The following is a 16,466-nucleotide window of genomic DNA, read 5'->3' on the forward strand; positions in this document are numbered from 1 at the left end:
ACTTCTTTCCAAGAGCTATTCATGTTTTCAGTTACATCTTTAATGGTGTAGTTTTTCCAAAAAGTTTTAATTGACATTTGCTCTTTATATTCTAGTTCATTTAAATTGCTTAATGTACCATGCAGATAATAAGCTTTAAATGTTGTTATTACTCCCTTTGTCCAACAACAAAAGAGCTTTTTCTTCAAAATTATTTCTTTGGCAATGGTGTTTCACTTCTGGACAAAAATGGTTAACAAACCAATCAGTAAATAACTCCTTGGTAATCCATGCATTTCTATTAGCTTTCCATATTACAGGTAAATTCATTTTTATGTTACCTTTTAACGCCCTCGGATTTTCTGAATGGTAAACTAATAACAATTTTAATTTAAAATTGCCAGAGGCGTTTGGACCAAAAGAGTAATGTTAAACAGTCTTTGGCTGCTTTGAACACAGCTGCTGATTTTTCTTCAATAAAAATGAAGCTTTTTGATGGTAGCCATTTCCAGAACAAACTGCTTTTGTCAACATTGAACACCAAATTTGATGTTCAATGTTGAACGTGAAAAATTTTGATGTTCAATTATTTCCTGTAGTTTTTCTGGAAACTTATTCGCAGCTTCAACGCCTGCACTTGCAGCTTCTGATAATTTTATACTATGAATTCTGGCCCGTTTTAAGTTTCTCAAACCAACCACGAGAAGCCAGTTTGTTTAGATTTCAGGTGATTAAACAAAAATAATGCTTTTTCTTGAATCATGATTTCAGTTAAAGGCATATGACGTTATGACATATCATCTATCCACAAACTTAACATTTTCTCCATTTGTTCTAAAATTGAACTCCTTGAGCAAATTAATTTTGCTGTTGTAACATCTGTACAATTCTGAGCAGACTGTTTTATTTTTTCTGATTAAGTATGGTTGTTAAAGTTGACAAAGCTACTCCTAAAGAATGTGCCACATCGGATTTTCTTTTGCCCTTTTCAATATGTACGATATTTAATTTTTGTTGCTAAAGAAATTGCTTTTCTTTTCCTTGATTTTAAAAATTTAACTAAATATTAATATTTACAAAATCTACAATAATGCTATCAGAGAACATATCATTTTTTGCATTGCACCACACTGGAACACACCCTACAAAGTGTAAGCAATGACTAAATTATGCGGGTGACGTTCGAAACTGCTAAAACAGACACACCCACAGCTTGGGAGTACACGATGAGTTGCCATCGTTTGCCAATCGGATGATTGCTGGGCATTGACCTTAAAATTTTAATATTTTTGTATAAAATGGGCTTGAAATTGCTGACTTTGTTTTATCGCGGCTTCATTAACCAAGGTATGACTGTAATGGGTTTTCCTCAACACATAAGGTTGATTGCTAACTTGTACAGTGAGCAAGAAGCCACAGTAAGAACAGGTGTTGGATTAACTGATTGGCTTTAGATTGGAAAGGGAGTTAGGCAAGAATGCATACTCTTTTCTCACCTGCTTACTATCTATACTGAGGACATCGTACGTGTAATAGGATAGGATAGGTGGCGGATTGATCAATAACCTGAGGTATGCTGATGATATAGTACTCCTTTGTAATGACAAGGAAGAACTAGGATGAATCCCTGACTAAGTTAATGAGATCAGTAAGAACAGGTGATTTCAGCTTAATCCTAGCAAGACAAAATTATAGTTCTCAAAGGAAATACAGACAGGGAAGCTCCTAAAAAAACGTGTACTTTAATGGAGAAAGAATTGAGGAAGTCAGCAAGTTCAAGTACCTGGGAGCCATTAAAAAATGTGAAGAATTGCTGTTCAGAAGAAGATTAGGAATGAATTAAGGAGATAAAAATTCCTTATTATTTTACAGCCAGTATGCGAAACTCTGAGATCGAAAACTACAATCTAAGAGTTTCATGTCGGAGAACTGTCGGCGAATCCAAACGCAAGTGAACACCTGGTAGTACAACACCAAGGCAACTTGAAGCAAAGGTGGAGCAAGTTCCCTCACTATCCTTGATATTTTCTCATAATGTAAAACGCAGCTCCTAGGAAAATGTAATACTGCCTTACGTTATGAGGAGAGGTCACTACCCAGACCGGTTTCAAGTTGCCTTGGTGTTGTACTACCAGGTGTTCACTTACGCTTGGATTCGCCGATAGTTCTTTGGCATGAAACTCTTAGATCGTGGTTTTCAATCTCAGAGTTTCGCATACTGGCTGTAAAATAATAAGGGATTTTTATCCCCTTAATTAACTTTGCCAGAAAAAATAGCCGTTTGGCTTTTTATCTTAGTTATAATATATGGCCACACCTTTCTGGCATTCGTATAGTGAAGGTATGTAAGTTCTTTTCACTTAAACTTTGATATCATCCAGGTCTACCTACTCACTGATGAGACCTCAAAAAAGGTTGAAACTGGTCTGGGTAGTGACCTCTCCTCATAATGTAAGGCAGTATTACATCTCCTAGGAGCTGTTTTATATTATGAGAAAATATCAAGGATAGTGAGGGAGCTTGCTCCACCTTTGCTTCGAGTTGCCTTGGTGTTGTACTACTAGGTGTTCACTTACGCTTGGATTCGCCGATAGTTCCTTGGCATGAAACTCTTAGATCGTAGTTTTCGATCTCAGAGTTTCGCATACTGGGTGTAAAATAATAAGGGATTTTTATCCCCTTAATTTAATTAACTTCTCCAGAAAAAAATAGCCGTTTGGCTTTTTATCTAAGATTAGGAATGGCTAAAACAACAGTCAGAGACTTGTCTAACTGGAAGAATGGATCTTCTCGTGAAAAAATTGTGGATTCTGAATGTAGCTGTTTTTTCAACAGTGATTTATGGATGTGAGACTTTGAAACTAAAGAAGTCTGATAGGAAAAGAATAACTACTTTTGAGATGTGCTGTTACAGAAGGCTGGTGAGGATATCGTATACTGAAAGGTGGACAAACTGATGGGTGCTAGAAAGGATTGGCAGATCTTTAAGATTCCTTAAGGATATTGACAGAAAAAAGTTTAAATACTTTGGACACATTGAAAGGATGGAAGGAAGATTTCTCAAAACTAATAAAAGGTAAAGTTCCTGGAAAAAGAGGAAGGGATGGATGGATCTGGAGGGACTAATCTTCAGAGAACATAAGCCTCTAGAAAAGCAACAGGATTACTTGGTGAGGACTGGTGTGCCACATCACCAAGCAACTGAATGACCATTCATCATGTGATGATGTTCAGTAAAGTATATATAGACTTCCTTATAAGGTGGGCATACAGAAACGAATAAACAGTACTGAATATATCCCAGGTCACGTATCAGAATGGGATGATCGTTAAAGCATGTGAGGCTACCTATGGGTCTAAGGGGATGTTGCAATGTAAGTATATTAAAGTTAGAAGTATTAGTAATAATGGGGAAGAGACTCTGGTAATGGTCTTGAATTATAGGCATTTGTAAGATTGTTTGATGGAGGAGGATATTGCTGATGATAGCATTACAACCAGTGAGAGTAAAAGCTCAGGAATACAGTACCACATTTGAGGCTCTCTGGTATGAAACAAAATATACATATAGTCAGCTGTTGTTACAGGCCTGAGAATGCATATGGAATACTTTGGCAAATTTTGAGTATAGGGTGAAGAGATATGGCCCGAAGCAGCTCAGGCAGTGATTCCAGTGTGTTATGTCTCTTTTGCATATGTTCTTCTGGCCAGTTTGTCTGTTTTGTGCAATGAAAAACCTGAATTTTCTGGAGGAAAAAATGCTTCCAACTCCATATGAGACCAGTAACTCGCCTTCAGTTTAAAAGCCTTCATAAAGGTTCACATCTTACCATTACGGAAGACTTTAACTATAGAGACTTAGATTTAAAGAGAATGGAATTATGTAGCTCCCGAGAGATAATTTTCTAAACTACCACGTGGATTGGAGTTTGGGGGGGACCATGGACAGTGCTTGAATTGTTAATAACACCACTGCTTCCAGCACTGTCTCATAACCGAGGTAGTCATTTTGCTCTAGCTGGAAGACTCACTATATTCTCAATACAGTCAATTTAAGAGGTGATTAAGGATATGGAGGGTTGGTTAATGGGTGTATATGGAACTACAGAGCAGGTAATTACAACAGACTTGGAAAACATTTGAAATATCCCCACCAGTCAAAAACTTCAAGAGAAAGACATTAGTAATGCATTGGAAATGGTCGAGAAAGAGAGTGTTGTGGGAGGCATGTAAAGCGAAGAGCAATTTCATTAGAAGAAAGGGCGACTAACACAGTAAGGAAGGAAGATAAAGTCAGATTATAGAGGAAATAGGCCAAATGGGTGATTTTTTATGTAATGAGTAAAAGGAAAAAGAATAGATTATTGAAGGATAACTTTAATCAATGCAGATGACAAGAAGGTGGTGTCATTAGAAAAATAGTTAACTTACTATTGAGTGATTTATTTGTTTCAGTATGCATCATCCTGGTGGAGATAATACAGTGGCTGACGTGATGCAAAGAAGTGTGTGTGAGAGAAGAGGTAAATGAATTGGAAGTGCTCAGGATATTGCAGGATTTTGATGTGAATACAGCAATAAAGTTTCATGGTATACTTGTGAGAATACAGTGATCCTGTATACAAAGGAGGCTCCAAGGCAGAGGGTAGCATGGTAGTCAGTGTCTGAAGTGGTGGTTAAGGCCAAATTCAGGAAATTGGTAAGAATATGATGCTTGATGGGGGGAGAGGGGAGCTTCGTGAAGGGAGAGGGTCTTGTCTTAGCAATTTACTTACTCACTTTCTGTAATAAAATGACAAATTGGAAAAGGGATGGTTATAGCATATATTTCTGGACTTTTTTTTTTTGAAGGCATTTTACAAGTTAATGCAGAGAGATCTATTATGTAAATTGGAGCATGTGGTAATGGATGTGAAATTGGTTATTTGGAGAAGAGGATGGCTGATAAATAGACATCAGAGGTAATATATTATTGTTGTTGTTATTATTATTATTATTACTACGTGACACCTCCAGGGAGTCCGAAGACTCATTGAGGGAGGGCATGTACTCCACGACTCTCCGTCTCCATCACCAACGGCATCTACCGCCGACCACCACTAATATTTTCACAAACAATCACAAACATCCATGCCCACAGCAGGATTCAAACCCACAGCCTTTTGGCTGGAGAGCAGATATGCTAACCACTCAGCCAACCAGGCCAGCTTAAAAAAAAGTTCCTCTAGTCAGCAACTAGACTTGAACTCCAAGTTTACCTTCGGGTGTTTTAGCGCCAACACCACTTCCACTGAGCTACATATGATGGAGCAAAATGTGCATCTGAGGGCTCTCTGCTTGGATTACTTTTTTTTAACCCTGCAGAGGTCGCGGCTGATCTGACAGATGCAAACAAATTGTTTAATATAAATATTCTTACACATATCCAGTGTATAGCTTGGAGGTCATAAGTAGCTGCACATGTATATATTATGAGTGATATTCCACACTATTTATGCCGTCAGTTTTGGTTTAACATGTGTTATGTAAAGGTGTGTGATATTTCATAGTAAATTGTATCTGAGAGATACCACGACCTCCGATGTCAGTATAATATTGGTTTAGTTTTTTTTTTTTATTTACTGTTGAAAATGGCTGGAAAAATATATCAATTGGATAATCCATCAGATGTTGAAGAGATTCAGTGATTTTGTTACTCGAGTCCAATGATGAGAATGATAGAGTCGACTGCGAAAGTGAAATGATATTTGATAGTAATTCGGAGTTCGTGGTATCTGAGAGATACCACAAACTCTGATGTCAGTATAGTATTGGTTTAGTTATTGTTTTTTTCTTTGTTTCTTTATTCAGTAATTTCTAGATTGTAACTGAAAATAAATAAACCATCATGCATTATATTTGCAGTGTTTTGTTTTTAAGTTTTATCGCATTTTAGCACGTAATAGTAATGAATGTATCTCTGAGATACACGCAACCTACGCTGCAATTTTTTCGACCGTGATCTCCGCAGGGTTAGTGTGACTTTCAACTTATGAAACCAGTAACTATAGTGCATCGTTACTATGATTGTAGTAGTAGTAGTGATGCACTATAGTTACTGTAGTGCATCGCTACTACTACTACAATCATAGTAGCGATGCACTATAGTTACTGGTTTTGTGCATCGCTACTATGATTGGGCTAAGTATGAAACATACATACACTGGCATGGAAACATACATTCCCCACAGTACTCTGACCTGCCATTCCCTAACTAAACTCTGGTTTTCCAAAAGATGCATCAAGGTTGTACAAATGAAAAACTAAACATACCATTACTGGCTCAAATCAAGAACTCCATCCTCCTTTAGAGCTTATATCTAAGCCCGAAATAAATGCAAAGAAACAATCAGTACTTCCAAAACAGAGTTCGAAAGAGCAAAAAGCAGGAAATTAGCAGCCTGTCCAAACGGCAGCCGAGCCTTTTGGTCTCTCGCCAAAGCAATTGATTGTAACTTCTGCCCAACGCTATTCTCACCTCTATCATTCCCAGATGGCTCCATTGCAACATCACCTACAGGCAAATCTCCTGGCCTTACACTTTGCTTCCAATGCATGCATGCATGCATAATTGACAATGGCAAATGTCCCCCCAACCATTCCAGATGTCCAACATACAATGCCCATTATATCTTTGCCAGAAAGAGATCAGTAAACTGCTGATCTCTTCTGGCAAAGGAGACAAAAAAAAACAGGGCCAGGAGACACAAAAAAGTCTCCTGGCCCTGATGGCATTCCTCCAATTGTCCTGAAGGTTTGCACATCAGAACTATCTTCTGTCCTGTGTCACTTATATATACGGTCTTACTCGTATCTATCCCACATCCTGGAAATTGGTCTATATTCAACCCATTCCCATGAAGGGAGACAAGTCACTGCCATCCAACTACTGCCCCTCAGTCCTGTCTAAAGTAATGGAAAAAATCATCAATTCCAAACTCCTGCACTACCTTGAAGCTACCCATCTAATAAACGACTGGCAGTATGGATTCCTTTGCTGTTGATCAACAGGAGATCTGCTGACATATGTCACCTATCTCTGGACAAATACCATGGAGAAGTTTGGCGAATCTCAAGCAGTTGGACTTGATATCTCCAAGGCATTTGACAGGTCTGGCACAAGGGCGTACTAAGCAAGCTGCCATAGTTTGTTCTATCTCAAGATCTCTGTAGTTGGATTGCCAGCTTTCTGTCTGGACGCACATTGTGTGTGTGGTGGTGGATGGCTCCTTATCCTCTCACCTTTCAACTAATGCTGGGGGTTCCTCAAGGTTCTGTCCTCTCACCAACCCTCTTCCTACTATATATCAATGACCTACTTCAGCTTACCTCCAACCCAGTACACAGTTTTGCAGACGATAGCACATTGCACTCCTCCCTTTCTTTTGATAAACCTTACTCCACACAACCCACTTCAAAATAAAGAACAGCAAGCACCACTGTCCTGAATTCAGACTTCCACGCCATCCTCCAATGGGGTTCAGATAACCTAGTCAATTTCAATGCTAATAAAACCCAGTACTGTCTTATTTATCATAAAAAAGAACCATTTTCTCCCAGTATTATTTTTGACAACACCCAAATTTCCAGACAATTTGAGATTTCTCTTCTTGGAATTACCCTGACATCAAGCCCCTCCTGGCATAAACACAACAACCATTGCATCCTCATCTTCTAAAAAACTAGAATTTCTCTTTTGCTTAAGATGTTACTTTACCCCTGAACAATTGTTAACCTTATACAAATCACAAATCTGCCCAACCATCGAATACTGCTCTCACATATGGGGTAGGGCCCCCCCCCTAAAGCTCCCTCATAATGCTTGCCTCAATACAGAGGAGAGCAATCAGACTTATTAATGACCCACATCTTACCAGTTCACTCCCCACACTTTCACACAAACGATTGGTCTTTGCACTATGTTGTATTCTACAAATATTTCCATGGAAAATGTTCATCTGAAATAGCATGAATAATCCCCCCCCCTTTGTACTAAGCTCGTTGGAACACGTGCAGCTGCTGCTCAACATCCCTTCACGGTGCACCTCGAAACCCACAGAACAAGTTTCTCCTCCTCCTCCATCCCTGCAACTGCTGTACTATGGAACAGTCTTCCCCTTGTTGTGTTCCCAAGGGATACAATATACAATCATTCAAATCAAATGTGAACAAGAAGTATCTTCTTTCCCAACCCATCACCTATACATGGTACTAATGTACTATAGGTTGATCAACCAACCTCTTGTTGTGTATGGGCTCGACATTAAAAAAAAAAAAAAAAAGTATTTTTTTTCCCTTGTGTTTTTATTATTTAATTTTTTTTTTGTATTTTTATTGATTTTTTTTCAAGCCACTTCAGAACTCCAGTGTGTGTGTGTGTGTTGGGAAGGAGGGGGGGGGGAGTTTCTCACACCAGGTGATGAAATTCATCCGTCATCTAAACATGATCATGTACATCCATACTCATGGATGGTTAACCTTGCTGGTTAATTTACACAGTACTGATGTTGGGAAGAATGTCTAGTTTCTCTATTGCTAAACTGGGGTAGATAATAGAAATAAAGGTGATTTGTAGACCTCAGAGTTTGTAGGAGAATTTGAATGGAGCAATATTATATGAACATGATTACCAGTTTAGTGTTTCAAAAGTGGTTATTCATTTTGAATTGAGAAGGCTGCATTGATGGGATTGCACACAAAAAAAAGAAATTGATCTCGGAAATTGAGTCTATGTTATAAGACTGTGATGTAATCACATCCAGACTACTATGCTTATATTTGGTTGTCTGGGTTTCATGATGAGAAAGAGATAGGGTGGATAAAAGAGATAAAGGCAGTATGGCGACCTTTGATTCAGTGCAAAATATACAAATTGGCCAGAGAACATACATAATTAACAAACATACTTCACTTGCTTTATGATCAGTAGCACATTTTATGTCTGACTGCTAATAAAACAATATGTCTGTTTTCGTGATTTAATTTTCTCATACATGCAAAATATTCTTAATTACCTTTATTTTCACTAAACACAACTATAATAGTTTTTTTTTTTTTTTTTTTAGGTTTGTGGGTTGCCAAATTGGGTTGATAGGAAATGAGAAGTTTGTTGATTTGTTGTCGGTCTCACTTACAAAAGGTTGTAAACCCATAGCATATTTATGGGTTGACTAAAGATTAAATAATTCAAGAATTCTTGCTTTATAGGCCAACCATGGCACTTTTTCATTCCACCCCCAAGCCATGCCATTGGTAAGTTAGGTGGTCTCATATGGAAGTGAAAAATACTCGACCACCTTAAAGACATGTTCAAAGTCAGATTCAAGCCTTGCAGCCGTAATTTTAGGAGAGTACAGATGCTATCCACTTGGCCAGTCTGGCTGACAAATAATATATATATATTTTGCATAGAAAGGGATGAATTAGTGGAATATATTGTCAGGAGTTGATTATACGAGTGATTTGATTTGAATGAATTGAAATTGAGGCATGTTAGGCAATATATGTGAATAATGGTCAATTTCGACCTTCATTTTTATCAACAGCTGTGAGATGCTTGAATGATAATAATAATATACTTTTTTTTTGCATCGTTCTTGGATCATATAGAAATGGGTTACCTCTGTGCAAAACGTAGTAATTGGAACATAGAAATCTTTATTTTCTCTAAACACAACTATAATAGTTTGTTTATTTATTTATTTTTTGGACAATCTCTAAAAACAATGGAAGGAATGTACATCATATTATCCTAATCAATCTAGTAAATTATGATTCTTTATAAGCAAGACATGGCAAACAATCTTCATAGATATGTTTACTATTAAAAAAAAAATCCAATAACATCAGGCGTCCCCATTGAAATGTTTTTATTTGTTTTGTTTTTTTTTAAAATCAAGTGACTGTGGTTTTAAGTTTTGGTGAACATTCATTAATACTGAGATCACCACCTCTGATTATTCACTTTTAAGTGAATAATTATTATATCTAACTTCTTTAGTTATCTGATCTACTTATAAGGAAGGAAAAACAAGTTATAAATTACTATAATCGTTTTGAACATACATTTTGAAGGTAAAAGGATATTGGTTAAAGTAATATTTATTTTTGTTATGAACATACATAATCCTTTCTTCTGTTTTTTTATTGTCAGGTGGATGGATGGAAGGATGCAATGAGAATTCAGATTGTAGGGATGGAGATCACATGTATTGTTATAATGGGAAATGCAAGTGTGAAGCTGGATATATTTATATAGAAAAAACATGGACAAAACCAAATACATGTTATATAAAAGGTAAGCATTGTTAATCGTTTTTGAATAAATTATTTACTGTGAGTGAAATATTTTCTAATATCTCTAATGGGAACTTCTAACTATTCCTTTGGTTTCAAATATTAAGTTAAGAGTGCTCAAAATCCAAAAGTTATAGCTTTCAGTTAGATTAATATACAAATTCATTAACCATGCTATTGGCCAAGATGTCTGTAGACATCAAGGTTATCATGGATGCAAAGTGCATATTAAAATTGTAATGCCATTGATATTACATTGAAATATATGATGGATACGAAGTGTATGAGAATGCTTATTTGATCCATAATGGCTGGTAAGGTGGTTAAACTAGTTGTTTGCTGTGTGCTAATTGTAGAGAGAGAGAGAGATCTGTCAAAAAAAAACTATCATGTCAATGAACACCATAAAAAACTTAGTTTAATTTTGAAATGTAATGAGTTTTATATTATGCCATAAGATATTTTTTTTGCATGTATCAAAAGTGAATGGCTAACTGTACAACAGGAGTAGCTCAAATCCTTATAAGGAAGAGCTGCTTTTTTTGGGGGGGGGATTCTGAGATATTGAATGCATGGAAGGTTATTATTATTATTTTATTATTATTTCATGACACCTCCAAGGAGTCCAAAGACTCGTCGAGGGAGGGCACCTACTCTACAACACTTCCATCTGTCACCATCATCTACACCACCGGCATCTACTGCCCACCATTACCACTAATATTTTGTGTCTGTAAATTGTGTGTGTCTTGAAGGCCGATTTGTCTGTATGCAGGATGAAAAAAACCCGCGTTTCCAGGGGGGGGAAACCCTGTTACCTATGAGATCGGCTAACTCACCTTCAATTGAAAGAAGCTCATATAAAGATTCCACCTGTCATGATGAGAATCAAACTTAGACCTTTTCTAATCGAAGGGCACAACATACTGTCATTTTTTTAATTGCGCTATGGAGGTGCTATAGTTTAATATAAACCAAAACAATCACTCAGTGTTTTGACCCTCGTAGATGATGACCCAGAGGGTCATCATCTGGAGTATACACATACATATACAATGGAACCTCGGCTGTCGAACTCAATTCGTTCCCGAAGGCTATTCAGAAACTGAATTGTTCAAAAATTGAAACTATTTTCCCATAACAATTAATGTAAAATGGATTAATCCGTTCCCAAACCCCAGACGATTGTTTATTTAAACCTTTACAACAGTACTTCATGCATAAGATCGTATACAAACATAATGAAAATGCATAAAATCTTACACAAAAAGAAAAAAGAATAAACACAATAAATGGATAAAATAAAAACGAAAATTTAACTTCACTTTAGCTATACATACGGAGGAGAGTTGATGACGTAAGTGGAAGGACGTAAGTTGATGACGTAAGTGAGTAAGGGGAGTCCCCTTCCATAAAAACATTATTTAGTTTTTATTTTTTTATTTATTTTTGAGTATTGTACATATCGTTGATTTCACCATAGCAAACTGCATAGCAAGATTCGAGACATGAATGCCATTTTCATGTTTGGATATGATTTCTTTTTTCATTTCTGTCGTGGTTCTAACAACTTTTCTTTCTGCTTTGCTGCTATCCCTATTCTTCTGCAGTCCCATGGTGGCTTAATTAATAATAATTTATGAAAAAAAAAAAAAAAACAGAAAGAAAACTCACTGCAAATTTGAGCAGGCATCTGCACTGAACGAAGGCTGCCGCGTAACTGACGTTTTCCCGCTTTACAGCTCAGCACGTGGTTGCCGTTTGTCTGTTCGGGAACCGAAATTCTGTTCAGAAACCGGGTCGTTATTTGTTCGGAAAATATGTTTGAGAACCGAGGCATTCGACAACTGAGATTCCACTGTACAAAGAAACAAGCCAAATCACAATCTACATGGCACGCCAAAGCGACAGCAGTTTGGTCAACCATTAAAACTGCTGGCCTGACCTCTGGTGGAAAAAAAAAATTACTACATCAAAGCTACAGTCCTGTTATTATTATTATTTATTTGGTTACAAATCATTAAACTAGAGAGCAACATGCTCTCATATAATTACTCATATAGATTAGAACAAAACAATTTAGATGGTTGGCTGACGTAAGAGTTTGGATGACGGAAAACTTGAAGAACTTATTAGGTTGAATGTGTGCCATCCAAATTCTTGAGATTTTTATGTAGCCATTATTGTTAGGATTGGGATGGTTGATAAAAATTTCACAGGCTTCTTGAAATTTGCATTCATACCAGGTTTTTATATGATGTGTAAAGAAGAGATACTTTTCCAATCAGTTTGGTGTAGGTTGTTAAGCCTGTGATCTGAGAGGCCTGCTTCACCAAATTTATTAAATTTAATGTGTCATTTGTGTTCTTTTTAACAAATAGGAATTGTACATCCAGTTATAAAATCTATAATACAGGTAACCCTATTTTACAAGGGTTACTTTCCAAGAAATCTGCATGAAGCAAATTTTTTTATTAAATGGGAGGTACTAGCTTTTTTCCCCCATCTTTTTGACTATTTTAATACCGGGAGTCTTATTCGTTTTTTTGTGTTGATGGGTATCAACTTTTGATTTTTGCAGCAAAGGGAGTAACACTTTCACTTTTTCTTTAATTTCATCATTATCTTTAAAGATTATTCTTATTGTTTACTTGCAGTTTAAATTCATGTGACATCAACAATCTTAAGCCCAGATTCAAGTTTATGTAAGATTTTTAACTTTGTATCCAAATTGATAACAGCGCACCCCTTTTTGTGTCAGCATATCCTCATTGTTGTGACTTTCCTTCACCAATCTTATTTGACATGTTCAATCAGGCTGCAAACGAAACCTGTAACAAATTATGTGCATGTGAAAACAGTAGCACCAAATTGTCTTCAAATCAGCAACAAATTTTGAACTAGAATATGAGGTGATGTGCTGGGCACATGCATGTAGTAACGTGTAGAAAGTGGCATCACATATATGTATACAGTGATGGAAAAAAACAAACACATAATAACAAATCTGTATAAATCAGGGATTATCTGTCTATTTAACAGAATGGGAAAAATACATTGGCAGTCAGATTTAAACAACTGCAGATTGTAATTTCTAGGAAATGACAATCTCTGCAGTTGTACTGAAAGAGATAATGATGGAGAAGGAAAAATTAATGGTTGCTGTTTATTTATTTATTTATTTTTTAACAGATTTGAGAGAGGAAGAGCATGTGGAAAAATTAACTTCTTTTGAACACTGCAGATATAAAAATATCTGTAGAAAAAGAATCTGATGCATAATAGTTGAATGAGTATTAAGCAAGAATTAATTTTCTGATATCATTCTCACTCACAAAAGATTAACCATTCTTCCTGTATGTTGAACACAGTCAAAAGATTTAATGGATTGATGAGTGGAGACACCTCTCTAAACTCGAGAAAAATACCTAATTTTCAGCCTATCTCCTCAGATGACAAGTAATAGAAGGAACATACATACCCAGTTCATCTTAATCTAGTAAAATAAATTACTTTCCTTTATAACCAAAACATGATAAATATATTGTATTCACAGAGACATTTACAGCGACAAGCTCATTATTAGGTGTTATTTGCTATTATTTGAGTGGGGATGAGAATTGGATGGATGGAAACACAGTTGAGGTTTAAGGCAATTTAGCTGATTGCCAGTCCTCTGCTAGATCCCTCTAAGGGGTAAGTAATTATGTATGTAGATATGTGCTCTAATGAATTGTCTCAGTAATATGAAAAAGTAGAGTATCAGTAGAGAAACTGATAATTGGAAAATTGAATAAATTCAATTCACGGGGCTGGTTTGCCTGTTTTGAGGGATGAAAACCCAAGTTCTGGAAGAAAAAAATCCCTCCACCATCATATAAGACTGGCTAACTCACCTCTAATTAAGAAGTCCTGATAAAGATTCCTCACGTCATAGACCTGATTCACACCCAGAGCTTTCCAACCAAAGTGGCTTCATTGAAACCCACTGAGCTATGGAGGCTCGCACTGTGTTTATGCAGAGAAAACTTGAACAACTATCATTATTTCAGTAAGAAAAATCTGTGTTTGTTCCATGATTTGATTATTATTATTACTGCTATTAAGAGCTCGAAGAATATCTGTTAATAGTAAAAATAAATAATGGTGGGACTGCATAAGAAATCCCACTGTGTATAGGTCTTGCTAAGGTCTTGAATGTCATTCTATCTTAGATTCATTCACACTTTCCAGTATTCACAATGGTATCTGGTACAGTTGCTGTTGTAAAAATATTTACTCCCTTACTCTCACTGTATTATATTTCCAAGATGGGTCTTTTGTTAATTCCTTCTCCTTCAATTTATTCAATTTTCCAATTATCAGTTTCTCTACTGATACTCTACTTTTTCATATTACTGAGATAATTCATTAGAGCACATTTGAAAGGTAATTATATCAATATAATTACTTACATTTAAGTATAACGCAGGAGCAAATTCATCAACAAACGTCCACTCTGTACCCTCTAGCGCTTTCAAGCATATTCTCAAGCATAGTGGTAAAGGTACTGGAAAAGTTGGTAAAAAAGAGAATTTGGGAATGAGTGGATAAGAATATGATGCTCTCTGAGGGGTCAGTCATGCCTTAGTAATCTTCTAACTTTTTATAATAGAATGACAATTGAGTTGGATAAAGGGAATGGCTATGCGATTATACTGCTAGATTTTGCAAAGGTGTTTGACAGGATACCATACCACTCTTTTATGCAAACTCCAACAAATTGGGTTGGATATGGAACTGGTGATATGGATAAAAGGATGGGTGATAGACAAATGCCAAACAGTAGTATGTGATGGAGCTGAATCCAGAAGAAGGCAGGTGATTAGTGGCGTGTCACAGAGCCCTAACTTGGAACACTGCTGCTTAATTTGTACATAAATGATACAGGAAATAGTTTGAAGGGAAATATTCAATTGTTTGCTGATGATGCAAAGTTGGGTAGAGTAATAGTTAATGAATACCTAAGTATCTGTGGTTTAGCAGTTCTGTAGCTTCTGGTATTGAAACCACATGTTTTAAGATAAATAACGAGTTTAATAAAAGATAATCCTACAAGTTTCATAAGTTATTAGACTTACTTCGCATCATCCCATGAAAATCCAGGCATTTATGAGATGCATTGCTCTTGTGGCATTTGCTATGTAGGTTAGATGAGAAGATTGAGGGAGATCTACATGTCTGAACACATAAGAGACATTGAATAAAAGAAGACAGCATAAATCATTTTTGGCATCCCATACAATCACAGGCCATCAAGCAGTTTGGTGACAAACAAAAATATCTTATATTAATCATAATTGTTTTTATAAGAAAGTTCAAGGATGCCTCTGAAATGCAGTGGATCCCCACACAATATAACAAAAACAAGGCTTACTCCTACACCAAGTTTGCTCTGATTTCATTAAAAATCTATCTAACTGCCATGGACCTAGGATATGATACATGGGATGCTACAGAAGCAACGTGACAGCAGCAACTATCAATTTTCCAACACATATACAGTAATTAATTTAATCTTTGGAATGCTTCCTACGAGGATAGATTGAGGCTTTGTGGATTACACAGGTTGGTTGATAAGCAAAAAAGGGACAATATGATAGACACGTTTAAGTTACTTAAAGGATTTTATAAGCTTGATGCAGGGGAATGTTTCAGCACATGGGTAGAGGGTTAAAACAAGAAGTCATTCCTGGAAGTTGACTAAGAGCATGGTTAGCAAGGTTGTAAGGACTAGATTTTTTACTTGGATAGTGGTGAATGAATGGAATGAGTTGCCTGAGTTTGAGTGTTTGTCTGTTAATGTTGTCAAGGAAAGCCATGATAGATATTGTGTTGATAGTTTGGGCCTCATTATTATTATTGCCCATGCAATAATAATAAGCCTTTTGCCTCTGGATGTCTTAGAGATATCAAGAGTAATCATTGAGTTTCTCCAAACCTTTTCAGTAATATTTTTCCAAAAGTGACTAACATAGCAAGGAAATCACTTGTTGATTGACAGCAGTAACAAAATTAGTACTGGTGATCATTTATTAGTTTAGAGGTTTTTGGGTAGTTCAGAAGATGATGGCAGTGGGTTTCTCCATTCAGTTAGAAAGAATTGATATGAT

General features: G+C 36.3%; 1 protein-coding gene across 3 annotated transcripts in view; it reads left to right on the forward strand.

Moving 5' to 3' along the window:
- LOC150106541 (uncharacterized) overlaps nucleotides 1-16,466 on the forward strand; it is an 84,862-nt gene that overhangs the window by 38,689 nt on the left and 29,707 nt on the right. For all 3 annotated transcript variants that reach the window (XM_090393188.1, XM_090393187.1, XM_090393189.1), the window contains exon 2: nucleotides 10,172-10,315. In XM_090393188.1, the coding sequence (XP_090249314.1) occupies nucleotides 10,180-10,315 (136 nt within the window). In that variant the 5' untranslated portion in view covers nucleotides 10,172-10,179. The remainder of the gene's footprint in view (nucleotides 1-10,171; nucleotides 10,316-16,466) is intronic.

The sequence above is a fragment of the Typopeltis vanoorti genome, chromosome 5 (assembly GCF_054136105.1).
Source record: "Typopeltis vanoorti isolate ZY-2024b chromosome 5, IOZ_Tvanoo_1.0, whole genome shotgun sequence".
Taxonomy (NCBI): Eukaryota; Metazoa; Arthropoda; class Arachnida; order Uropygi; family Thelyphonidae; genus Typopeltis; species Typopeltis vanoorti.